The sequence below is a fragment of the Lepidochelys olivacea genome, assembly GCF_965140295.1.
Source record: "Lepidochelys olivacea isolate rLepOli2 genome assembly, chromosome: 7".
Lineage (NCBI taxonomy): Eukaryota > Metazoa > Chordata > Testudines > Cheloniidae > Lepidochelys > Lepidochelys olivacea.
This window is the reverse complement of record NC_140417.1, coordinates 59,352,853-59,379,042: the sequence shown is the minus strand read 5'-3', so window position 1 is coordinate 59,379,042 and position 26,190 is coordinate 59,352,853. Positions and strand designations below refer to the sequence as shown.

General features: G+C 46.6%; 1 protein-coding gene and 1 long non-coding RNA gene across 2 annotated transcripts in view; one reads left to right on the top strand and one right to left on the bottom strand.

The window, feature by feature from the left end:
• Window positions 1–25,138, bottom strand: part of LOC311523361 — a 34,614-nt gene extending 9,476 nt beyond the window's left edge. The window contains exons 1-3 of the long non-coding RNA XR_014712323.1: window positions 24,929–25,138; window positions 8,220–8,300; window positions 6,695–6,766 (exon numbers count right to left, since the gene is read on the bottom strand). This is a non-coding gene — a long non-coding RNA (uncharacterized lncRNA). The remainder of the gene's footprint in view (window positions 1–6,694; window positions 6,767–8,219; window positions 8,301–24,928) is intronic.
• Window positions 25,139–25,275: 137 nt separating this feature from the next.
• The window catches only part of VSTM4 (V-set and transmembrane domain containing 4), a 53,817-nt gene continuing 52,902 nt past the window's right edge, over window positions 25,276–26,190 (top strand). Inside the window, exon 1 of the mRNA XM_084634341.1 lies at window positions 25,276–25,392. Coding sequence (XP_084490467.1) covers window positions 25,338–25,392 — 55 coding nt within the window. The 5' untranslated portion in view covers window positions 25,276–25,337. The remainder of the gene's footprint in view (window positions 25,393–26,190) is intronic.

Sequence of the window (26,190 nt, the reverse complement as noted above, 5' to 3'; positions counted from 1 at the left end):
GCCACTTAAGCATTGATATTTATGACACACATATAAATTGTTTCCTTAGGTAACTTGGGTCACAAAACCCAAACAATTATGAACAAATAGGACATTCAATATATGCTGTAGCTCATCCATTACTAAACACCAGGCTTCACAGTAAGAGCGAGTTTCAGGAAAGCTTATTATCTATGAGGTTATTTGATTGATCTGAAAGGGTTGGATGTGCAGAGGGCACAGAAGGAAAGGTCAAATTACCACTTGCCACTGTTGCATTTTAGATAGAGTAAGATCTGTACTGGCCTCGAGGAAAACCACACAAATGTCAGGCCGAGTCCGGAAGTAGTGCTAGGCCTTAGACCAAACAGCAGCTGTTCGTCCTCTGCTCCCAGCCCTTCCTGCTGACTTATTTATTATCTCCTCCTGCGTCATTTGTCATAATCTCTGACTAGTCAGGCCAATTAATCATGGCTCAGAAAAAATGAGATTTCTCACAAGGAGATTATCCGTCTCTGACAAATGAGGGATAATTCAATTAGCTTCCTTTTCTAAACATTTATTAACTGGTTTGGGTAAATTAGCCCATTTTGTAATTTAGCTATAATTTGGGAAGATTTAAAATATCATTAGGTGCCCAAAATCCTATGTTAATGGAACATTACAGTTGAGATTTTAATTACCCCAGAGAGAATGTGGAGGTAAGAGGTCTGATTCCCTTATGGAGGGGTCTGATAGAATGTCATAGGTACAAAAGCAACAGGGCTCTAGAGAAATTACCCTTAAGAGCCCCAGTTCTGGAAAGCATTTAAGCACAAGCTTCATAACTTTCCTGAATAGAGTGCTTTTCTTGAATTGGGGTCAAAGCCTGCAGAATTTACCTGATAATATTTATCAAATTTTTGTACCATCCTATAGAATCCTATAGTGTGCATATATATACCTACATACATACATACATATACTACCCAATACAGTGGTTCTCAACCTTTCTATACCTGGGATCCCCCTGGGACTTCCCTTCCATCTAGCCAGAGCCAATTAGCAGAACTGGAAGGGCAGGGTGGCCACAACTACCTGCTTGTGACCCTATATCTCAGGGGTGGCCAACCCGTGGCTCCGGACACACGTGCGGCTCTTCAGAAGTTAATATGCGGCTCCTTGTATAGGCACCAACTCCGGGGCTGGAACTACGAGGCACCAACTTTCTAGTGGGCCAGGGGTTGCTCAGTGCTCAACCCCTGGCTCTGCCACAGGCCCTGCCCCTTCCTGCCCCCTTCCCTGAGCCGCCGTGCCCTTGCTCCTCCCCCCGCAGAGCCTCCTGCACACCACAAAACAGCTGATTGGGAGGTGCTGATCAGAGGGGCTGGTGGTGGGTGGGACGTGCTGAGAGCAGGGGGAAGACAGACTATGGGGGGCTGCTGATGTATTACTGTGGCTCTTTGGCAATGTACATTGGTAAATTCTGACTCCTTCTCAGCCTCAGGTTGGCCACCCCTGCTATATCTATTGAATTCTATAAGATAGTTTGGAGAACCTGCTGAAATGTTGTTTCCTGGTTAATTCTGTAGGCTGTTTCTATAATGGTGTTGCCAATTTCATACTAGTGTAATTCTGTTGGCTTCAGTGGAATCATTCCTGATTGACACTGGATCAGAATTAGACTCATTCACACTGGGGTAAATCAAATGCCCTGAAGCCAATGGAGTTTGTGTGTCTAATGTAATAGAACTAGGTGCAGTATAAATATACTGTAATGTGACACAACTCACTTCATCTACTCAATCTGACTAGAGGAGCAGTGTTGAAAGTGTGCTGAAGAGAATGTACAGTAAATAGATGACCCTTCTCTGTGGCTCACTTAGCCCTCCCTTCTTTGTGCTTTGTGTGCATCCAGGAAAATGTCCCAGGAGGAGGAAGAATGCGAACTTCGGGCTGCTTCTGCACTGACTGTGCAGATAAACTCCCACTGATGACAATGAGAGCTCAGTGGGTGCAATGGCAGCCTGAGGAAGGCTGGGTCATGTGAGCAAGAAACAGCACCTTCATTTTGTTCAAATCCTGCATCTCCCATTCTTGGGCTGCTCCAGCTTATGCCCTTTTCTAATTGCCCCAGAGACTAATGCAGGGCCACCGAAACAAAAAGGACACCGGACTGCCTGAGCAATCAAAATCTTTTACAGTGAGAGCCGTAAGAAGCTCAATCTATTTAATTTATCCCGGAGGAGTTGAAGGGATGACTTGGTCACACTGTGTAGCTGAATGCTGTTTAATTTAGCAAAGGTAGAATGGGATCCAGTAGCTGGAAGCTGAAGCTAGACAAATTCAGACTGGAGGGAAGTTTTTAACAGTAAATGTAATTAGCCATTGGAACCATTTACCGAGGGATATGGTGGGCTCTACATCTTATAGAGTCTTTAAATTAAGACTGGGTGGCTTTTTCTCAACCAGGAGTGATGGATTTGATGCAGGAATCTCTGGATGAAATTCTATGGTCTGAGTTATGCTGAAAGTGAGACTAGATGTTCATTTGGTCCCTTCTGACCTTTTAAAAAAAAAACTATGAATCTGAGGATTTGTTGCCAAAACACTACTTTTTCACATAATAAAGGGAGTGAGTTTATACGTGTGTGTATATATATATATATATATATATATATATATATATATATATATAAATACAGACATTTCCTTTGTTATTTCTATAGGTTTGCTTTTAAAAATGCATCTCAATCCCAGCAGAGATGGTATACAAGCAATAGATTTCCTTATGTTAATCCAGTGTTTGAGAAACTCCTGGTGTTTTTAGAAGACCGTGTCTAGTAATTTAAGCTCTAAATATACATGGTAAATTAGGTATTATGAGACCTAATATGAATAGAAATGTTTTCACGAGTTACTCAAAAAGTAACAATGGGCTTGATTCTGCATTCAGTTACCTCAAGTTGCTCCACCGCCCTCGCTGGAATTACTACAGGGTAAAAGTGGTGGAAGTGGGAGGAGAATGAGGCCTATTCTATTTTTATTGAAATAGTCCCCTATTTAATTGAAAAATATCAATATATATTAATATGATACAACTCACTCCAGTCTGACTAGTGGAGCAGTGTTGAAATTGTGCTGAAGAGAATGTACAGTAATGCATGACCCTCTTCTTCTGTGGCTCACTTAGCCCTCCCTTCTTTGTGCTTTCTCCAAGGCTGTGTGTATCCAGGCAAAAAGACAGTCTCCCTTTTCCCCCCACTCCACCAACTTTCATGCTTTAAAGCAGTGTACTCTATTGAATTTGGTTATATGCAAGTACTTTTCTAAAAAAATATTATCATGAAGGATTCTATTATGCGAGCCTTGCTCAGGAGAAAGTCCAACTCACCTCAGTGGGAATTCTGCCTGAGTAAACGTCCCATTGAAGTAAATGAGACTACTCTCACCTACTTATAGTTAAATTCATAAGTCTTTGCAGAGTCAGGTCTGATCCTTTGAAAGGTCTTTCATTAACTCTCTAAGGTGTGGTTAACACTACAGGTAAAGCTTTTTTAAACTATTGGGCCAGATTTGCTCCAGCCCTGGTACACCACTTTGGTAGACCCATTCATACTCTGCAAAGGGCTGGGGGACAATTCATAGGCTCTGTGGATGGCCACAGTACGTTGCCACCTCACAAGCCCCAATATAGGGAAGTGTATTGGGGGATGAAAAGGGTGCACCATGGGCACACAGCACTGTGGAGTTTCTGGCTGGTGACATAGCTCAGTAGGAGTCTTCCAGAGGCTATGGTAAATTAGAATGACTCTGGCAGTTCTAATTTACCCCAGGGATTGCAGTATAAATTACATTTCAAGCATGCATGTGCCTTGTCTTTCAGGGTGTGTTTTGAACGTATCCTACCTGTGTGGTTAAACGCTGACACCTCCTTTTGAAAAACTGAGCAGAAAAATATTGGGGCCAGGGAGAATTCTGATATTAGTTCCAATGGTGTAAATCCAGAGTATCTCTGCCAAAGGTACTTAAGATCAGAATCTGGCCCAGGGGGATCAGCAACTTTAACCCCTTTCACATGTTTTATTAACCCACCAAATGTACGGTCATTTACGATGGAAATAGTGAGAAAATGCTACCGATGTTATTCATTAGTGGGACATTACTCACATTTCATCTTAAAACAGCAGTGTGCAGATTTTTTAATTACAGTGACTAATAGAGCATATGCTGTGTTTTGCAAGTAGGCCGTGTTTTAAGTAAGGTTTTGATTTTATTTACTTTCCTAAGGGTTACTGCTGGAGAAGGCAACTATAGTTGTAACATGCAAATGGATCAAAGGAACAGAGAAGGTCTCCATGTATTATCAGAAACATGTGTTTTGGCATGACACAGTTGCAGCTGGTAAGCAGAATGCTAAGATTCCCCAACTTCACTCAAATTCCTCCTTCTCAATTATTATATTTCTCTAGCCTAAGCCTATACCCCATAATTACTGTATATTTTAGTGCATGCCCCATGTACTACTATTTTTAAAAGAGATATAGTCTCCCTTTTTTCTCCCTACCAACTTTCATTCTTTACAGCCAGTGTACTCCTCTTAGAAAATTACTTCCATATGCTGCAGCTTGTATTATGCTTATTTACTAATGGTCATGCTACAGTAAACCTAGTTTCTTTTTGGTCAAATGGTGGATTGCCCATTTCCTGGCAGCCGGACAGGAGTCTGCCTGAAAATCAAGCTATTGGAGCAGAAACTTGGCCACGACAAGGTTTTTAATCAAGCTGCTGCCATGAATAGTTTTTTTTTGGTTTTATCACAGACATTTCATAGAATCATCAAAAACAATGTAAAATTGCTCAATAGACGTCTTTCCCTTGATTATTCCCTATAGGATTGCCTCAGTGCTTTGTCCGGAGGTTTTACACCACATTTATATCTTGCAGATGTCCCACCTTTTGCTGTATCACTGCCACAGCTCAAAAACTAAGCAGTGGCAGGCTGAGTCAGTATTCGCACAGGGGACCTCCAAGGAACACCTTGGTGATGCAGGAAACAGTGTAGGTGGTGCCCTCCTCTGCCAATCACTGCGGAACCAATCCCAGCCTGGCGTTAGAAGGCACTAGGCCGCTGGAGCTGCTCCTTATCAGAGGACGTGAAACAGAGGCTTAATGGTCTGTGGGCGTGATTGAGTATTTAGGTTGGTGGCAGCATTTGCTTTGGTTAACTTGAGTCCCAAAATTTTTAAAGTTTAAGGACATGTTTAATGCTCCTCTGCAATTGCCTCCCTTTCCATCACAATCCTATGTTTCAGTTATTTATGTCTTTGAGTCGAAATTTTCCAGGCTTGGTCTCTGCACCAGGTTGGGAGTTTGTTTGGAGAGAATGAGCAAAACTTGTTCAGCTGTTTGAAATGCTGAGAGTTTTGCCAATGTTAAACACAAAACGAGTCAGAAAAATGTTAATAGCTTTAGCACCATCATGGTTAGGAGATGGCACTTGAAATTTGTCAGAGGAACAATTCAGAGATCAGAGAGGTGTCTTACACTGACCCCCATGAAAATCCATCCAGATTAAGCCAATTTATAAGACATGGGGGGAAGCATGTCTTTACTTGTGCACCAGAATTTGTTTGATTCTTGCTCTTAATTCTGTGATAACCCTGCACACTCTGCAGTCCCGCTCTGCCTATTACATCACATTCAATATGATGCACACAGGCTAGAGCTCCAGACAGGACACAGGCAAAATGGATGTTCTTTGGGGAAAGCAGCACATCAAAATACCTTTGGTGCATTCTAGTCTCACCTCTTCCACTGCACAGTATAAAGAATTCTGCATACTTCCCAACCCTCTATTATTGGGCAAGTCCTTAGGAGGTAAGCAACTATATTTCCCCATCCACTTTGAAGATCAGATTGGTAACGAAACACCCTTTTTACAGATCGGTGACTTCGTATAAACTCTCAGATCTGCCCTGTGACAGCCCATTTTGTGAATGGCAAACCCATGTCTCATCTACGTAGCCATACTGTTGCTAAGAAAAAAAAAAACTGCCTAATGTGTGCTTGGCTACAGTAAAATTTGGCTTCTTCTGAACACTCAAAGCATCCTTAACAAAGAACACTTGAAATTCCTATCTCCGTTCCTTTTTTAATAGTGGTTTCCCCCATCACAAGGTAGCTGGTCCCTGTGAGCAGAACTGGGCTCCATGCCCGTGTGTCACAGCTGGTGAGCCCAATCCATCCAATTAAAGGGGACTAGACTACACTGGGGCCTATAAAGGGCTGCCAGAGAATAGGAAATAGGAGATGGAAGGGAGTGAGTGGGACTGGCTGTGCCTGGGGAAGGGAAGCCACTGTGGAGTGGAACTAACTCCTGTGGTGGGTCCCTGGCGTGAAGGGCCAGGTGCTTATGGAAGCAGCCCTGGGGCTACTGCTCCAGGAAGGGAGCATAGCTGACCTGAACTGGGAAGCTACCAGAAGCAGGTGTGCGGGAGACCCTTCAGGGGTGGCCCTGAAGCCCGAGAGAAAAGGAAGGAGCTGAAAGACTGTTTTGTGTAGCTTTGCTTGACTGTATTAAGGAAACTGGGTGTGGCGGCAAGTGTTTGGAAGCTGTGCAGAAATCCTGCCCCAGGACACCTCCGATTTTTCACCTTTAAAGAGATGAGGAAACATATATAAAGACACTGCATCTGTGGTTTTACAAAGGAGAGAGCAAATAAACTCTACCTACCAGACCAGCCTGATTTCCCCCCCTAAAGGCAGCTATTACACATCCTCCTCCATGACATGTGCAGTCCATGTCCTGAAAAAGAAATATACCAACATTAAAACCAAATGAGTAACATTTCCCTGTGTTCAAAGCTGTGGTGAAATGCTATAAAAGGATCAGCAGAGAACAAAGAAGTGAGGAGACTTTCAGATCAATTAATCAGATTAGAACTTTTATAGGGAATAGGGAGACAGTGGACTGGTTCACAAGTTTGCTTGAGACATGCAGGGAATCCAAAACAAGGAGGGAAAATGTACGGAGGCAGAAGAATTGCTTAAGGTGGTAAATGGGTTTTAAGCAGGAGTGCCAGGATGAAACCAAGAAAAATGCTCTGTCTGAGCTTCAGTCTATTGGACTGGGGAACTGACTGAGGGGAAGTGGGGCATTATTTGGGGGTATTTATAACGGGACTGGACCAAGCTTTGGGGAATGGCTGCTAGCACTACATATTATATTAACATTGCCTGGCACTTTAGGACTGTTTTCAGCTGCATACAACTTTCCCTAATGTTAACCATCTTGGGCTGAAATTTTACGTGCTAGGTGTCTGCCTCAGGTTGGACTATTTTGAAAATTTCAACCAAAATGATTCAGCCGGTCCTGGAAGCAAAGCTAGGGGAAAATCCATTGTTTTGCCCATATAAAAAACTTCTGGGGACTTTTTCTTTGAAAATTCTAGCACCCTCATGCTTTAGAGCAGAGGGAGTAGCCGTTGTGTCAGCAATGTGCCTTTGCTGTCCCTGTGAATTTAGCCATGTATTACGCCTCTGAAAAACAGCAGCCTGCACATGCTCTAACCTTTTGGACCTTTGCAGCTCAAAACTCCAAAGATTCCAGCTGCACTGAGCATGCTCCAGTCTGCACGGGCACTGGGGTGAGCAAGACTTTGCCTGAAATTACATCTCTGCTGTGGGGCAGGGTAGGGGTGGGCTATGGAACTGAAAGCAGGGGGATGCCCCCTGCTGGGCTCAGGTAGTGTGGAGAAGGAAGCCGCATGATCTGAATGCTGAGGGGACAAGTACTAGACCTACACGGAGGAGGTTAGGACAAGGAGCTAGGAAGGGCTGGAACTGGGGCAGGGGAGGAGAACTAGGAGTTGGGTTGGGAGGAGACGGAGTGGCTGGGCAAGGAAACTTGGAGCTGGGCAGCACAGGAAACTGGGACCAGTTGGACAAGGAGACTGGAAGTGGGATGAAAAGCATGAGGAGTGGAGAATAATTGGCTAGGACAGGAGAATGTGACAGGGACAGGTTTGAGGAGACTGGGCAGAAGGGGGACACAAGTTTGTGGAGGAACAAACAAAAGAATCTGACCACTAGAGCACACTCCCCTTCCAGAGTGTGGAGTAGAACCCTATGTTCCTTAAGGTCATTCCTCTGCTGTCAGCAGATATCTGTAAAACCCGTGAGAATAGGGTTGCTTCCCCTTCTCGTTCTGGTCCACATAGGGGATGATAACCTACTATTTCTATCAGTTACTCCATTACCTGAAGTGACAGAGGTCCAGGTGGAGGATCAAAAGGTTCCAGCCTTGCTGATGAGCCATGAGGATGTCAATATGTTGCCACCTAAAGGAATTTCTGTTTTAGCAGTTTGCTTTAAAAAAAAAAAATCTAGGAAATGACACACAAACAAGTGTTAAAAGAATATTGATAAGGAGACTAAGTCAAGTGCTTAGAAGCTAGGAAATGCCAGAATTAAGGTTGTCTGTACAACCTTAATTTGTCCATATAAAGGGGTTCACTCACCACTCTGAGCTGTCATGGGAATTAGCTCTGCATTGCAGTGCACCCTCTCCAGAGAGTGCCACACTGCCATCACTCCTGCTCTAAGGCCCACATTTCACCAAGGACTGCGGCATCCTCTTCAACAACACAGCCCTCCAGCTGTGCCACACTCTGTGTTCCCTCCTTCCTGGGGTCAGTATCACAGTCCCTCAATCCAGCCACTTCCTCAGTGGCAAATGGGGGCAGGGGAGACCCAGGCCCACCCACTACTCTAGGTCCCAGCCTAGTGATCCTGTAGATGGCTGCCCCTTGCTGCGCCCCCTCCGACTCCTCTGTAGATCTCCCTGGGCCACTTCCCCACAGCCCCCAGCACCCTCTTTGCCCTTGCTTCAGGGCCTTAGCCGCAGATCCCTGCAACCTGCCAGGCATTGCCTTTAGTTCCCTGGGTCTCTGCCTGCAGCACTACTATGTCCAGGGTGCTTCCAGCCCTCCACCTGCAAGGCAACCAGTCGTCCTCCTCAAGCTCTAGGGAGTGATCAAAGCTACTCTTTTCTGCAGCTCTTCTTATATGGGCCTGCCTAGCCCTGATTGGCTGCTCCTATAAGCCCTTCTGTGATCAGCTGCCTCCTGCGCAGCCTCCCTAGGACTCTGTTAACCCCTAAGAGCTCAGTGTGGGGCAGGTGCTCTATCACACACCCTCTTGGGTATCTGCATTGTGATGCAGTCTTTAATTACATGACTGATTACATACTGCCTCCTTAAGTGCCTGGTCCTATTGGTCCTATAAGCCTGAGCCAGGCAGATCCCCCTCCTTCAGTGCACAGGACGGACCTGCACCAGGGATGAATCAGGGATGTGCAGTGAAGGAGGCTGTTGTTTGTAGGACCCCTGCCTGGTTTGTTGCGGAAGTAGGGAGGTGTGCAGTCACTGAATAGGGGACTGCAGGGAGAGGAAGGAAGGTCTCATGGTTAAGGCAGTTGAATGGTGCCCTGGAGAACTGGATTCTGTCCCCTCCATTGATTACCATTGAGCACTCATCGCTAAGTGCCTAAGTCACTGAGCAGAGCAATTCCTAAATATCTTTACAAATCTGGCCCAGAGTAGTCTCCTAGCCATCCAGGGATGGTAGAAAGCATTACTTGCAGATGCTGTAAGAGCTTAGCAGCAGTGGGGGATCCAAGCACTCTAAAACCACAGACTGAACTGACCTATTTTGTGTGCATGCTTTCAACCAAAGGAGAATGAACTGTGGCCACAAACTCTGCAACTCTGCACAGCCAGTCATTCATAAACCCAAAAGGTCATGACACTGTTCTTATTCCAAGTCCTAGACACATCTGATCAGTCTACACAGTAATGGTTCTTACAGTATGCACTGCACGCCTTTGAAATGGAAGAGAATTCCTCAGAACTGGGATAATTTCTTTTTAATTAACAAATAATAATTGACCTCAGCATTATCCTCTGAAGATCTCAAAGCACTTAAGTAGCACTGACTAAATAATTCTTACAACAAAGAGGCCTGTGAGGTATGTAAGGGATGTAGGGATCATTCCATCCTGTACTGAAGTGCAGTCAGTTCTGGGGAGGAGCGCAGCAGCTGTTTACTTCCTAATGTGCTGTATAATGTTGCTATACACTGTTAAAGGAGGACCCTTACCCAACTGAAGTTGCAGGAGAGATAAACAGGATGTAATGATCACAGTAGGAATTTGGCAAGAACCCCCGGGTTAAGACCTGCTCATAAAGAAAGCATTGTGTGATCTTTTATAACAACAAGTGGTCAGGATTTTACATGTCATCCAAAAGGCAGCATTTTCAGCAGCATGCTAGCACCTCGTTGGGCCATTTGTTCATTCGTGATTCCGAGGGAGGAGAACCACCAACTGATTCACGGGTAACACTTCCTGAAGCTCATAGGTGGTCTCGCATCTAAGTACTGGCCCAACTCAACCCTACTTAACATACAAGAGCAACTGCATCACAGCACCACAGTTGTTGTTTGAAGAAAAACATTACTTAGAAACAGCAGGTTCCTGCTACCCTGAAGCATCTGTTTTCTCTTTAATAGATGTCAGAGTTCAGAAGCTTCCTTTCTGGCTGGCAACAAAGCCGAGTGGATGGTGGGCTCCTCTGCCAGGGAGATTCCTGAGGCAGAGAAGGCTTCCCTGCTTTTCCGGTGACATGTACAGGGCCATGCACTGCGTGGACACTTAGCATCCTATATAGAATGTTTTAAAAAATGCAAAACAAACCACAAAGCAGCAGGATTTAGTCTTAAAACCGAAGGTTACAGAGAGCAGAACAAGACTGTCGGGGAGGCAGTGGAAAACAGAGACATGGGACTGAATGGCTTCCAACTCTGAGCAGGACAAAGCCGTTGGAGAGAAAACTGGATTGTTTCTGAGAGCTACCGGGAGGAGCTTAATGTTTCTTCCATGTGACGTCCAGTGCCTTCATAGTTCTATCAAGGGAAATAAAGTCCTCTAAAGATGGGCCCAGGCTGCAAAGGTCAGCTCCAGATGTCAACTTGCAAAGATCAGGGGTGGTCGGATCCAGGGTTTTGGTTCAGCCCATTATATTATAGAAGTCATACCCACTATAAAGTCTGATTTTAGATTTCCTCCAAACTTCCCTGAAGGGTCGTGGTTTTAAGAGAGCCAGAGATTGTATTTGGAACTCTCTTTAAATTAAAAAATGGATAGGCACTGTCTTATTTCAAGAAAGCTATTTGGATGAGGAGGATTCTAACTGTATCAAAGTTCTGTGGCTAAGAGGAATGGCACATGATTTATAGGTGCCAACACACACAGGGATGTATGAGTTAGCAGAGGTGGCTGAGTAGGTTTGCTTAAAATGAGAGCAAACCTGCTCAGCCACCTTCTCATTTTAATCTTCAGGCAAAAGCCTGAGATCCAAAAGAATTCACTTTCGTATTTCTCCATTATCTTCATTTTTGTACCCAGCTTACCTGGCTGGGTTCTAACTGAATTGGAAAAGGTAGGGCAGAAACACTGTGAAAGAAGCTCTTCTTGTGGTATTTCTGGACCACACAGAAGTAGGTAGGACCAGCAAACTCACATGAGAGCCCTGCTCTCGTGACATTTCCAGCCCATTCTTGCTAACCCAAAAGATTCAGATTAGGGATGGACTGGAAGCTACAACAACGAACCCTAGCACAATGCCCCTCGAACGGCAGGAAAGTTGGGATCCAGATCTGAATTCTATTGCTAGGTCAGACCCATCTCCTGTTCAAGACCTTCTAGATGAGCATCTGATCTCGTGGGCATTCAGCTGAACTGAATCTGAACTTGCGATCTTTTGACATTAGCTTGCCTCTTGTAGCAATATGGCTGTTTAAGGAATGAGTGTGAACACACTGATACTAGCTCTCAGATGCAGAGACAAGCGCCAGCTATCCCATCTAAGGAGTACAGTGCAAGTCTAACATAGTTTTAAAGGCAGTTTGAGACTTGCTTAGGGGTGACAGTCTTCTCATGTGGACCCAGCCGCAGTGATGCTCCCATGCTCACACCCCTAACCCATCAGACTCCTGCCCACTACTTCCTGTTTAAACAAAGAAGATGCATGTTTTATTACCTCCAAGCCCTACTCCAGTGTCAGGTCGCTTTGGGGCCACCATGCTCATGGGGGTAGGGCATGCAAATGCACAGCTTACGGGTTCCTGCCACAGGCTCTGAAGAAGTGCCTGATATGGTTGATCCATCCGTTCCTCACCAGTATTCAGGGTATTTGACACCTTCCCAGTGTTAGGTGGGGGGCCTGAAGCCAAGGAATGGGCTCTGCACTTGATGTATGAAAGATTTCAAATCTGCAAATGACGTTGGCCGCACTGTCTCCAGCAGTGAATCTTTCAGATGTACCATGCCTGTGCAACCCCCACATTCAACACCATGTTGGAATGGTTATTTTCTGACGGCAGATAATTTGGCACAAGGACAATGTAGTACACTCTCTGTCATTTAGCACACACTGCTCGTGTTAACGCTCTCAGGTTAACTGCTCTGTAATGCCAGTCTGTACAGACTTTCCTCGGATCTCTGCGGGTTTACACTGGTAGCTGACAGCAGAATTTGGCATGGTTTTGACAGTATCATTTTAAATGGGAGAGCCACTTAATGGGAAGGTTTCAGAGTAACAGCTGTGTTAGTCTGTATTCGCAAAAAGAAAAGGAGTACTTGTGGCACCTTCGAGACTAACCAATTTATTTGAGCGTAAGCTTTCGTGAGCTACAGCTCACTTCATCGGATGCATACTGTGGAAAGTTTAGAAGATCTTATTATATACACACAAAGCATGAAAAATACCTCCTCCCACCCCACTCTCCTGCTGGTAATAGCTTATCTAAAGTGATCACTCTCCTTACAATGTGTATGATAATCAAGGTGGGCCATTTCCAGCACAAATCCAGGGTTTAACAAGAACGTCTGAGGAGGTGGGGGGGGGTAGGAAAAAACAAGGGGACATAGGTTACCTTGCATAATGACTTAGCCACTCCCAGTCTCTATTCAAGCCTAAGTTAATTGTATCCAATTTGCAAATTAATTCCAATTCAACAGTCTCTCACTGGAGTCTGGTTTTGAAGTTTTTTTGTTGTAATATTGCAACTTTCATGTCTGTAATCGCATGACCAGAGAGATTGAAGTGTTCTCCGACTGGTTTATGAATGTTATAATTCTTGACATGTGATTTGTGTCCATTTATTCTTTTACATAGAGACTGTCCAGTTTGACCAATGTACATGGCAGAGGGGCATTGCTGGCACATGATGGCATATATCACGTTGGTGGATGTGCAGGTGAACGAGCCTCTGATAGTGTGGCTGATGTTATTAGGCCCTGTGATGGTGTCCCCTGAATAGATATATGGGCACAGTTGGCAACGGACTTTGTTGCAAGGATAGGTTCCTGGGTTATGGTTCTGTTGTGTGGTGTGTGGTTGCTGGTGAGTATTTGCTTCAGGTTGGGGGACTGTCTGTAGGCAAGGACTGGCTTGTCTCCCAAGATTTGTGAGAGTGTTGGGTCATCCTTCAGGATAGGTTGTAGATCCTTAATAATGCATTGGAGGGGTTTTAGTTGGGGGCTGAAGGTGACGGCTAGTGGCGTTCTGTTATTTTCTTTGTTAGGCCTGTCCTGTAGTAGGTGACTTCTGGGAACTCTTCTGGCTCTATCAATCTGTTTCTTCACTTCCGCAGGTGGGTATTGTAGTTGTAAGAATGCTTGATAGAGATCTTGTAGGTGTTTGTCTCTGTCTGAGGGGTTGGAGCAAATGCGGTTGTATCGCAGAGCTTGGCTGTAGACAATGGATCGTGTGGTGTGGTCAGGGTGAAAGCTGGAGGCATGTAGGTAGGAATAGCGGTCAGTAGGTTTCCGATATAGGATGGTGTTTATTGACCATCGTTTATTAGCACTATAGTGTCTAGGAAGTGGATCTCTTGTGTGGACTAGACCAGGCTGAGGTTGATGGTGGGATGGAAATTGTTGAAATCATGGTGGAATTCCTCAAGGGCTTCTTTTCCATGGGTGCAGATGATGAAGATGTCATCAATATAGCGCAAGTAGAGTAGGGGCGTTAGGGGACAAGAGCTGAGGAAGCGTTGTTCTAAGTCAGCCATAAAAATGTTGGCATACTGTGGGGCCATGCGGGTACCCATAGCAGTGCCGCTGATCTGAAGGTATACATTGTCCCCAAATGTGAAATAGTTATGGGTAAGGACAAAGTCACAAAGTTCAGCCACCAGGTTAGCTGTGACATTATCGGGGATAGTGTTCTTGATGGCTTGTAGTCCATCTTTGTGTGGAATGTTGGTGTAGAGGGCTTCTACATCCATAGTGGCCAGGATGGTGTTATCAGGAAGATCACCGATGGATTGTAGTTTCCTCAGGAAGTCAGTGGTGTCTCGAAGGTAGCTGGGAGTGCTGGTAGCGTAGGGCCTGAGGAGGGAGTCTACATAGCCAGACAATCCTGCTGTCAGGGTGCCAATGCCTGAGATGATGGGGCGCCCAGGATTTCCAGGTTTATGGATCATGGGTAGTAGATAGAATATCCCAGGTCGGGGTGCCAGGGGTATGTCTGTGCGGATTTGATCTTGTGCTTTTTCAGGGAGTTTCTTGAGCAAATGCTGTAGTTTCTTTTGGTAACTCTCAGTGGGATCAGAGGGTAATGGCTTGTAGAAAGTGGTGTTGGAGAGCTGCCGAGCAGCCTCTTGTTCATATTCGGACCTATTCATGATGACAACAGCACCTCCTTTGTCAGCCTTTTTGATTATGATGTCAGAGTCGTTTCTGAGGCTGTGGATGGCATTGTGTTCTGTACGGCTGAGGTTGTGGGGTAAGTGATGCTGCTTTTCCACAATTTCAGCCCGTGCACGTCGGCGGAAGCACTCTATGCAGAAGTCCAGTCTGCTATCTCGACCTTCAGCAGGAGTCCACCTAGAATCCTTCTTTTTGTAGTGTTGGTAGGGAGGTCTCTGTGGATTAGTATGTTTTTCAGAGGTGTGTTGGAAATATTCCTTGAGTCGGAGATGTTGAAAATAGGATTCTAGGTCACCACAGAACTGTATCATGTTCGTGGGGGTGGAGGGGCAGAAGGAGAGGCCCCGAGATAGGACAGCTGCTTCTGCTGGGCTAAGAGTATAGTTGGATAGGTTAACAATATTGCTGGGTGGGTTGAGGGAACCATTGCTGTGGCCCCTTGTGGCATGTAGTAGTTTAGAAAGTTTAGTTTATCATACACATTGTAAGGAAAGTGATCACTTTAGATAAGCTATTACCAGCAGGAGAGTGGGGTGGGGGGAGAGAAAACCTTTTGTAGTGGTAAACACCCATTTTTTCATGCTTTGTGTGTATAAAAAGATCTTCTATACTTTCCACTGAATGCATCCGATGAAGTGAGCTGTAGCTCACGAAAGCTTATGCTCAAATAAATTGGTTAGTCTCGAAGGTGCTACAAGTACTCCTTTTCTTAATGGGAAGGTGTGGCCAGAAACTGATTTCATATAATGTATTCAACAGACCTTGGAATCTGTTTTATGGTAACACCTTGGACATCACCTGCCAGAAACAAGAACAGCTAGAAGCCAAATATTAATTTCTTTATGCAGCTGAGATGGAAATAGAGTGCACTGTTTATAGGGCCTTATATGACAAAGCATTGAAACTGCTCTTTACCTTTATATGGAGTTGAGGAAATGTCTGTGTGCATGAAAGTTTCATTCAATACAACTTTACCTATACTGAACTAATATAATGAGTGTAAATAAAGCATAGAGAGTATCTGATATGATAGAGACTCTAAACAGATTTGCAGAACTTACCAAAACAGATAAAGGGCAATCTCTTCTTTCAGGAAAAAATAACCCCAACTATACATGCAATATGATGGGGGCTAATTTTGCTACAACTAATCAGGAAAGAGATCTTGGAGTCATCATGGATAGTTCTCTGAAGATGTCCACGCAGTGTGCAGCAGAAGTCAAAAAAACGAACAAGATATTAGGAATCATTAAAAAAGGAATAGAGAATAAAATGGATAATATCTTATTGCCCTTATAGAAATCCATGGTACGCCCACATCTTGAATACTGCGTACAGATGAGGTCTCCTCATCTCAAAAAAGATATACTGGCATTAGAAAAGGTTCAGAGAAGGGCAACTAAAATGATTAGGGGTTTGGAACAGGTCCCATATGAGGAGAGATTAAAGAGGCTAGGACTTTTCAGCTTGGAGAAGAGGAGACTAAAGGGAGATATGATAGAGGTATATAAAATCATGAGTGGTGTGGAGAAAGTGAATAAGGCAAAGTTATTTACTTGTTCCCATAATATAAGAACTAGGGGCCACCAAATGAAATTAATGGGCAGCAGGTTTAAAACAAATAAAAGGAAGTTCTTCATTCAGCGCACAGTCAACCTGTGGAAATCCTTGCCTGAGGAGGTTGTGAAGGCTAGGACTATAACAGCATTTAAAAGAGAACTAGATAAATGCATGGAGATTAAGTCCATTAATGGCTATTAGCCAGGATGGGTAAGGAATGGTGTCCCTAGCCTCTATTGTCAGAAGGTGGAGATGGATGGCAGGAGAGAGATCACTTGAACATTACCTGTTAGGTTCACTCCCTCTGGGGCACCTGGCATTGGCCACTGTTGGCAGACAGGATACTTGACTGGATGGACCTTTGGTCTAACAGAATGGCCATTCTTATGGGAATTTCAGCCCAGCATTAATGACTGGTACGCAGAGAGCAACTCTGCCTCAAGAACTGACTCTAATTAAAAACACAGAAAAAACTCTCCTGCTGTTCATAGTGACCTTTAACCAGAACCTTTTCTAACCAGAAATTACAACACGTTAAGCATTTCTTCCCAGACTAAAAACTCGCTCGCACTCAATGAAAAAAGAACTTGGGAGACTATGTGTAACAGTGACACCTGGTGACACCTGCCATAACAGTACCAGCATTAAGGATTTCTGCTTTCTAGAAAAATATATCAGTGTCCACCCAAAAAAAGCAATGCCACTCCAAGCTCTGAAAGCAAAGAGGAAAAAACTGTGTCCATCCCTGGGTAAAAGGAAAGACATGGCAGAAATGACATACTTTCTAGCAGCATGCCACCAGATCAGAAATGGACAGGAACAACAAATGAGCCCATACAAACAAACAAACTCACTCAGTATGAAGTCCCATTGTGAGCAGATTGTACTCACCTGTGACAGAGACTTGCAGGTTTGACTCTCACCTTCTGGCAGCCCTGGTATAACCTGTTATGTTGATGCAGGATTGTTACCTACAGTAGTTTGTGGAACGCTGGTGCTCCATGGAGAACTTTGCTGAAGATCTGCAGCAGGTGACCACACATAGTGCTGGCTCCATCTCCTGTTTCCAGTGGCTTCTAAAGATGCCCAGACAAAGAGGAGCCTCCCTGGATGCCTTTAAAAGCAGCTGGAAACAAGGAGAATGAGCCAGCCTGGACGTCTCCACCAGCAGCCGCTGGAAGCAGGAACTATCCTCGGGGTCTGGTTAAAAATAACCAACTACTTTTCCATCGGAGTGAGTGCTGTAATAGCCACAAGGACATAGCCACAGGGACGTGGTGCAATCACAAATGGGAGAGGAGGCATTCACAAAGCACTTTCCCTGTCTGGCCCTTGCATGGGGGGGCTTCCACCATTTCCTTTCAGAGACTACACCATTACAGGATAGTATTCTCAATTAGCACATTCTTCCCATTCCTTGTTTCAACCCACGGTGGCTACTTCTATCCCCTTGTACCACCCTAAACCAGTTCCTCTCTTCTCATTTCCTCCTTCAAATATTTCCCGTCACACAAGCTATGTGAAAACCCCAAAGCCTGAGTTTGCATCCAGATCCAAACTTTTCTGAACCTCTAGGGTTTTAAGGTTCAAACTTTAGCTTGGTCCATTCCACAGGGGCGAGGCGGGAACAGCACTTTTCCTGCCATGCACTCCATGGGCAGCTTTGATCTCTGCTTCTCTTGCTTATCTCCAGCAGGTCCTGCAGGAGGTTGTTCCCCACCCTAGCTGCCCCCAGCAAACCACCCGAGCGGGCTGAATGCCATCCTGCCGGTCTGTCTCTGACCTGCATCCTGCAAACACTGCTACGTGCTTGTGCTCCACACTGTTCACTTCCTCCTCCTTGTGTCCCATCCCTGGCGGGACCTACTGTCACCTTTAGAGAGTGAGGAGACCCAGTGAGCCAGCCTGTATTCCACCCTAGTTCCAAGCTCTCTGGGGCTCTATGCTGTTGGATCTTCCATGGCCCTATGAGCACAAGCATGTGGTGGGGGCAGCTGTGAAGTTCAGAAGCAGATCCAAATTCCCCCAATACTTGGCAATGTCCCAGATCACAGGTTTGACTTGGCCTCATCTTTGATCACTAAAAACATTCATTCATCAAGTGGACATTAGTGGCCATGGGAGCGGCTGCTGACTGTGACTTTACAGTCTGCCCTGAGTAGGAGGTGGCACAGAGCTGTATGGCTCCAGGAGCTTCACGGAGCATGCTCACCCCACACCACAATGTGGGTAGCCCCCCTTGGGCCCCTTTACTCCCCCAAAACAGTCATAAGGGAAAGTCACGCATCCCTGCTCACAGCGACTAAAATCGGCCAGGGCTCTGTGGAGGGAGGACGGAGGTTTTGGGAGGGCTGCAAAGAAGGTAAATAGGAAAAGCTAGACTGAGAAGAGCAGCTGGTGGGAAAGGGGTGGGGGGGGGGCGGCAAATCCACCCCTCTGCAAAGGGTTAGCAGAGCAGGAGGAAAGTGAATTGAAGCCCTTTCCCCCCCCCGATAGCTGAGGAATTTGAATAGCAGCTTCTCCAGGGAATGAGGGCTCCAAACTGGGATTGAGAAAGTCATTTGATCTCAGTCAGCTGCCCCAGGAAAGTGCTGCGTAGGCCCTTTCCCGGTTAGAACAGACCCATTCTGACAGGAAACAGGCCAGATAGGTGCTGCCAAGGCAGCGGAAGCTGTATCCAGAGGGTTGGAGCCTCAGGGGGCGTGCATCGGCATATGGAGCTATGCCAACTTATGCCAGGTCAGGGAGAGTCTAATGCACACCCATCAATCTCACTGGGGACCTGTCATTTCTGTGTGGCTACACTGGAAGCTGGCTCCATTGGGAGGCACAGAGATGAGTGAAAACCTTGTCTCAAAAGCAGAAAAAACCTCAATTGCCACAAAGGGATCAAGAAAAGAGATATAGGGTTAGGCGGAGAGATAAGTATTGTATAAGTGCAAGCGTTTACCCAGAGCCAAAGCATTTCTATACCCATCAATAAATCCTCACAACCCTGATGTGCAGAAGCTTGTCACATAATGAGACTGTGACACAGAGAAGAAGTGAAATGATTTGCCTAAAGTCACACAGTGAGTCAGAGGCAGAGACAAGAACAGGAGTCCAGAATCCGAGTCCAGAAAGTCCATGGCTTTCTAATCACAGGACCGTGCAGTCTAATACCCTCAGCAAGGTCTGCATTTATGGCTGATGTCTACCTCTGCAATGGACCTACTGAACCCCCCAAACAAAACAGCCCCACAGCTTTGGGGGATTTAAATGCTGCCATCGATCATGCTGCCTATAGGCCTGGGACAGCAAAGTTTACATTGCTCACTGCTCAGTTATTAACCTCAGCCCCATTGATGCCATGGAATCAAAGTCCTGGAAATTCTCATGAAAAAGGGGAAGATTTAGATTGACAGATTCCCATTGAATTCCCGGTGTATTAACTTTTCGTAATGCTAATTCCAGTGCCTCTGTGCTCAGGACCTTCCTGCCTTGTAATTCTCTCTGGTATGCCACCAACATGGGGCGTTCATTTGGGCAACTATGTTGATCTACTGTGATGGCAGTTAATGCATATTCAGACCATTACTGAAAGAACCAGACTGGCCAATGGCCCAGCCAACCGTATAGCACATTAGTAAGCTCCTTCGTTTTCCGTTTAAACCGATTTTTACTGAAAAATTCCTGGGTTTTTCAAAAAATTTTTTTTTTCAATTTTCACCCTTCTTTTGTATCATTCAAATGTATTAAAAAAACTTGTTTTATTAGGAATATACACTACATTGGATGAGATATATGTATTAGGATAATACCTTAATTAGTCTGTGTGTACACACAAAGCTGCCTGTTGATGTAAGGCTATGTGTTAGTCTAGCTAGACACAATAAACAAACAGACACACGCGCAGGCTATGAAGTGCATGCACATCTGAACGTACTGGTGAATCTCACACCCACCACATACACGTTTCAAGCTGTAAGCAGATAATGGTTTAAAGATTTGACACATTCAAATGGGAAGAAAATGAAAATCTGTATGAGAATACGTTTCAAGGAAGTATTCGAAAGTTTAAAAAAAACAAACAGGAGAAAAGGATGAAGTTGAGTGTACACACTGCACATGGTTTGGCCCAATTATTAAATATAAATATAGGCTAATAGTTCCAAGTCTACAACAGTAAACTGTTTATTCAAATGAAAACTTTTATTTGGGGATTAGGGATATAGTGTTTTCTTAAACTCAGAGGTGGCATTGTGTTTTGAGTTCTGTTTTAGTTCTGCAGCAAACCGCACTGATGAACGGAATTCAAAGCATTAATCTACTGCCTACTTTCCCTGCCGACTTTCTGTCCACCAGAATAAACCCTGATATTTACCCAGAAAAATTAGTAATAGTTTTTTGCACTAATGGTCACCAGTTTTTGTTGTTGTGATAATAAACACTGATAAATTCCCAGAAAAAAATTAAATAAAATACAAACTGAAAACGAAGGGCCATATACACCTAGAGCCTCAAAGCTATTTAGTTCAATGGGAGGTAGGCACCTCAATGCCTTTGAGGATTTAAGTCCTGCAGTGGCCTTCACTACCCAGCAGCGTTGATGGAAGTTAAGGGTACTCAGGAATTGCTCAGCACATCTCAGAGTCAGTCCCTCGAGGTGCCCAATTTTCATAAAACAGACACGTATTGCCTTGACTAGAAGATTATTGGCTCCGGCATGGAGCAGCTAAATCAGTACTAATTACCCTAAGCAGGGAAGCTGGGATTCCAACGGGCTTGTACCATGCACGCGTCACACAGGTTTAACACTAACATTTGATGTGATCCTACACAACTGGCAATAAAAGGATTAACTGACACTTCTGGATATTTGTGGGCCGCCAAGTGATAAACACCCTCAGATGGGGAGAGGGTAGGGGCAGTGAGAGACTGCCAGCCTTGCCCCTCTCCCCCCATAAACAGATTGTCTCTCCATTTTGGTGGGGTGGCCTGGAGGAGCCCTGTGTCAGGGTGGGGCTGGCCGGAGATGAGGGAAGAAGGGCACTGTGGTCCAGTCTCAGAACACAGGGATCTGATGAGTCCTCCACTGAAGTCAATGGGACTGCACAGGGTATTAATCAGGGCAGTCCTGGACCCAGAACTGTGCAGCCCCCTGTCCAACTCTGGGGGCACTAAGTCCCAGACGGTGCCTTCCCTTCCCCACCATGTGGTCTGGGGGGGAACTGCAGGTAGAAGAGCTGCTGAGCCAGCCAGTCGGAGCAGAAGCAGAGATAGTGCCAAAGCAAGGTGTGCTGGACATGCAGAAAACTTTCTACAGTTGTGACAGGACTGTCTCTGCCCTGTGCTGTGAGGCTGGTTGCGCTAACCCTCCCCTCCCTTGCAGCTTCCTCACCTGAGTGTCACTCCACACCTGCCCCCCATACCCTGCCCCATCCGCCTCACCTCCTTCCCTTCCCTTTCCATTTCGCTGATCCCCTCCTAACTAACTCCCCAACCCCAAATCATGGCACTAACAGGCCACTTACGGCCGTCGCACTGCTCACTCTGCGAGACCCCCTCTCCCTGCGCTGCAGGGGCCACATCTGTTTAGACTGTAAGCACTTCGGGGCAGGGATCATCTGCTATTCTGCCCAGCGCCTAGCTCTTAGGCACCACCACAATAAACATGATTAATAATTGCTAAAGGATGTGGACCAAAGACCTTGACATCATGTGGCTAAAAATCACTTCACTTTGCAGATTACTCAGCCATGGTATCTGCGCCCGCCCCACCCCTCCAACCCCCTTACTTCCACTGAAATCAGGAGTAGTCAAGGGTACTCAGCATCCAGCAGGATTGGGCCCTTAGGGTGGAACCTCGTGATTTTTTTCCCCATTGAGCCAGCTGGTGCTGCTCCTCTCTGACTGGCACCAGCTCCGGGCTGAGGCAGGGATTGGGGTATGGAAGCGGGTATGGGCTCTGGGCTGCGGGGGTCAAGGCTCTGGGGTGGGATCAGAAATGAAGGGGTTCAGGGTGTGGGAGGGGGATCCAGGCTGGGGCAAGGGGTTGGGGAGGGGAGGGCTCTGGCTGGGGGTGCGGGTTCTGGGGTAGGGCCGGGGCTGAGGGTTTGGGGTGCAGGAGGGGGCTCCGAGCTGGGGCAGGGGGTTGGGGCATGGGAGGGGTTTCAGGGTGCAGACTCTGGGAGGGAGTTTGGAAGCGGGAAGGGGCTCAGGGCTAGGGTAGGGGGTTGGGACATGGGAGGGGTTTCGGGGTGTGGGCTCTGGTCAGTGCTCACCTTGGGCAACTCCCTGCAAGTGGCGACATGTCCCTCGGCTCCTAGGCGGAGATGTGGCCAGGCGGCTCTGCATGCTGCCTCTGCCAGCAGGCGCTGCCCCTGCAGCTCCCATTGGCTGCGGTTCATGGCCCATGGGAGCTGTGGAGCTGATGCTCGGAGCAGGGTGGGGGCAGCGTACGGAGCCCCCAGGGCCATCCCTCCGCCTAGGAGCCAAGGGATATGTTGCCGCTTCCGAGGAGCCTCATGGAGCCAGGTAGGGAGCCTGCCAACCCCGTGCCAACTGGACTTCTAATGGCCCAGTTGACTGGAGCTGCAAGGGTCCCTTTTTGACCAGGCGTTCCGGTCGAAAACTGGACACCTGGCAATCCTTTGGTTGTACCACAGGAATTCAAACATCTTCATCAACTGGAGCACCTCTGGATGCACAGATGGACACTGTCAGCTCCCCCCTCAACACAGCATGTGAAGCATTGACAGTAGCCACTCTAAATCAGTTTAAAAAAATTTCCAGACAAAAGATTGCACCCCAGGGGTTGTCTGTGATATGCAGGAAGTCAGACTAACTAGTCCCTGCTGGCCATAAACTCTATGAACGTATGAATTTAACTAAATCAGTGCAATATCTATGTGGTGAGAAACCCTAAGCGCATCCTGCTATACCAGACGATTTGTAGAGATCATCCTCAAATTGTGGTATCACTGATGATGATGATGATGATACCAGACGACTGATCAGTTTGATCATTTTTTTAAGACACTTAGGCCCCATCCTCAAAGATGTTTAGGAACCTAATGGCTATTGATTTCAAACCAAAATACCTTTGAAGGTCCATCTGGGTCCCTTGCCCTGCATCCTGTGTTGCCATTTATAACCCTGTCCAGTGCAACCCAAGAGGGTTGTGTTTTAGACCCACCCTGCACAGCTCTAAATGACAGCACATGATGTCAGGCCCTTTGGTTTTTGTTTAAAATTTCCCAGGAATTTATCAGCTGATTACAAAAGATAAAAAGCGGCTGAAAATTGGTACCAAAAATTAACTTCACAGTTTAAAAAGCAACAAATAGAGAAATAGAGTGCTGAAAGTAAAAGCAGTTTAATAGTGCTGTTTATTTCATGAACTACACATTAACTGTGTGTACATAGATGCATGCCCCTGTGTGTCTTCCACTACATTGCCTTCTTTAACAGGCAGCCACGGATTTAGACTTAGACTAATTTATTATCAGCATAAACACATCTACCAAACGTAATCGATTGCATTTTCTTAACATAATCAGTATTTTCATGTACTTGAGTGGTCCAAAATGCGGGTGAAAAGTCAGTTAAAATCAAGTAATAGCATTGGTAAAACCCAGGAATTTGGGGGGTAAAAGTCAGTAAAACATGAAAACAAAGGGCCTTACACCTTCCCCAGGGAGCTGCAGTCAGGCTGAGTGCCATTGTAACCCGCACACCTCCTGGGTGTGGTGTTCTGTCCCCTCTAGTGGCACCCCCACCAATTAGAGACTGAGTTTGCTACAGCCTTAACTAAGAGCCCAGTTACTTTTAGCTCATGCAGTAGAGGCTCCTGCATTTAGCTTCAGAGGTCCCAGGTTTGAGCTATCCCGCCAACTACCGTGGTAGTTGTGGTCCCTGTCACACCAAGAAAATGGAGATGGGCCTGGACTAGACCTGTGACCGGGAATGCACCTAGTGAACTCTACAGAAGCTGGGATCTCCAGCTGGACTCCATCAGTGTTGAGGGCAAACCAGGGGCAGCGTGGGAAAGATTTCAAACTCTTCCAACAATGGAGAGAGGGCTGGAGGCAGGAAAAATGCCCCCTCTTCCCCTTCCAAATACCGTGGCGCCAGCAGGGAGCCTCAGCTGTGAAGAAAAGGAGTACTTGTGGCACCTTAGAGACTAACCAATTTATTTTAGCATAAGCTTTCGTGAGCTACAGCTCACTTCATCGGATGCATACCGTGGAAACTGCAGCAGACTTTATATATACACAGAGAATATGAAACAATACCTCCTCCCACCCCACTGTCCTGCTGGTAATAGCTTATCTAAAGTGATCATCAGGTGGGCCATTTCCAGCACAAATCCAGGTTTTCTCACCCTCCACCCCCCCACACAAATTCACTCTCCTGCTGGTGATAGCCCATCCAAAGTGACAACTCTTTACACAATGTGCATGACAATCAAGTTGGGCTATTTCCTGCACAAATCCAGGTTCTCTCACATCCCCCCCACCCCCATACACACACAAACTCACTCTCCTGCTGGTAATAGCTCATCCAAACTGACCACTCTCCAAGTTTAAATCCATGTTAAACCAGAACATCTGGGGGGGGGGGGGTAGGAAAAAACAAGAGGACACAGGCTACCTTGCATAATGTGAAGGGAGCTCTCCCCAGACCCTTTGCGTCCTGGGAGAGCAGATCCCCAGTTACCCTCCTGGGATGGGTCCCACAGTCACTGCTGGAGATCTCCGCTCTCTTCCCCCACCCCCCACACAGAGCAGGTCCTGGGGGAGGGATCCCACAGACCTCCCCAGGGGGACTGGAGAAACTCCACCGCTCTCCCCTGGCTAGCGGGAGGTGTTGGGAGGGCGGGGGCGAGGAGAGCAAGAGGAAAGAGGCTGGGATCCGGGACGAGGGGGAAGGGGAAGAGTCGGGGAGGAGGAGGGGAGGAGATGGAGGGGAAGGGGAGAAGGAGGGAGGAGAGAGGAAGGGGGAGGAGAGGCGAGATTCAGGCTAGGAGAGGAAACAGAAGGGTCCCTGTGCGCTGTGGGCGATGCGCCTCCTGGCCCTGGCCCTGGCCGCGCTGCTGGCCCAATCGCCCACCCCAGGTAAGGAGCGGTGGGGAGCGGGGGCGGAATCTCTGCCCTCCCCCCTCAAAAAAAACCTGCCTCCCCCCGGCAGCGGACCCCTGTCCCCCGCGCTGGCTCTGGGGAAACCTGCGTCTCAGGTTAAATAACTGGGGGGGGGGGTTTGCGGGGCGCCTGTTCAAGGAGAAGTTACAGCCCCCTTGCGCTTTGCCCCGAGCCCACCCCGCGGACGCACCCAGGGAAAGGGGGGCCGCGCCGCCCCGAGACGCGCACCCGGGGCCGGGCTGACTTCGGCCCGTTGCTTGGCACGGTTTTTGTTCGATCCCCCAAGCCCAGCCCCAGCCCGAGCCCGCTGATCCGACTCCTGCCCCGGGACCCGCTTGTAACCCGAGCGGGGTCCCTGCGCTTTCGCAGTCATTTCTTCAGGCTCTCTCTCGGCTCCGGGCCGCTTCGGCTCCGATCAGTTCAGACCCTGGAAGCTGGTGCAGATACTCGGCCCCAAACTCCAGACAATGCCTCAACTTCGTAAACAAAACCGGGAGGAAAAGGAAAAGACACTGAAAGGGTTAAAAACCCTCCCCACCCCACTCCCCCGAATGTATAGTTTGTGACAATTGTCACTTTCTGTTTAACAGGGCAGGAACAACATACAGCTCACGGTATATTAAAAAAACCACAACAAAATTACTCTCTTTACTAACACCTTGTACAGTACTAAAGCTTCAGGAATTTTAAACCTCTAGTTTACTTTACATTAGGTTTGCTGGTAACTTTTTGCATTTCTCTCAGCTTGGGCAATTGAAACTAGACTTGTCATTT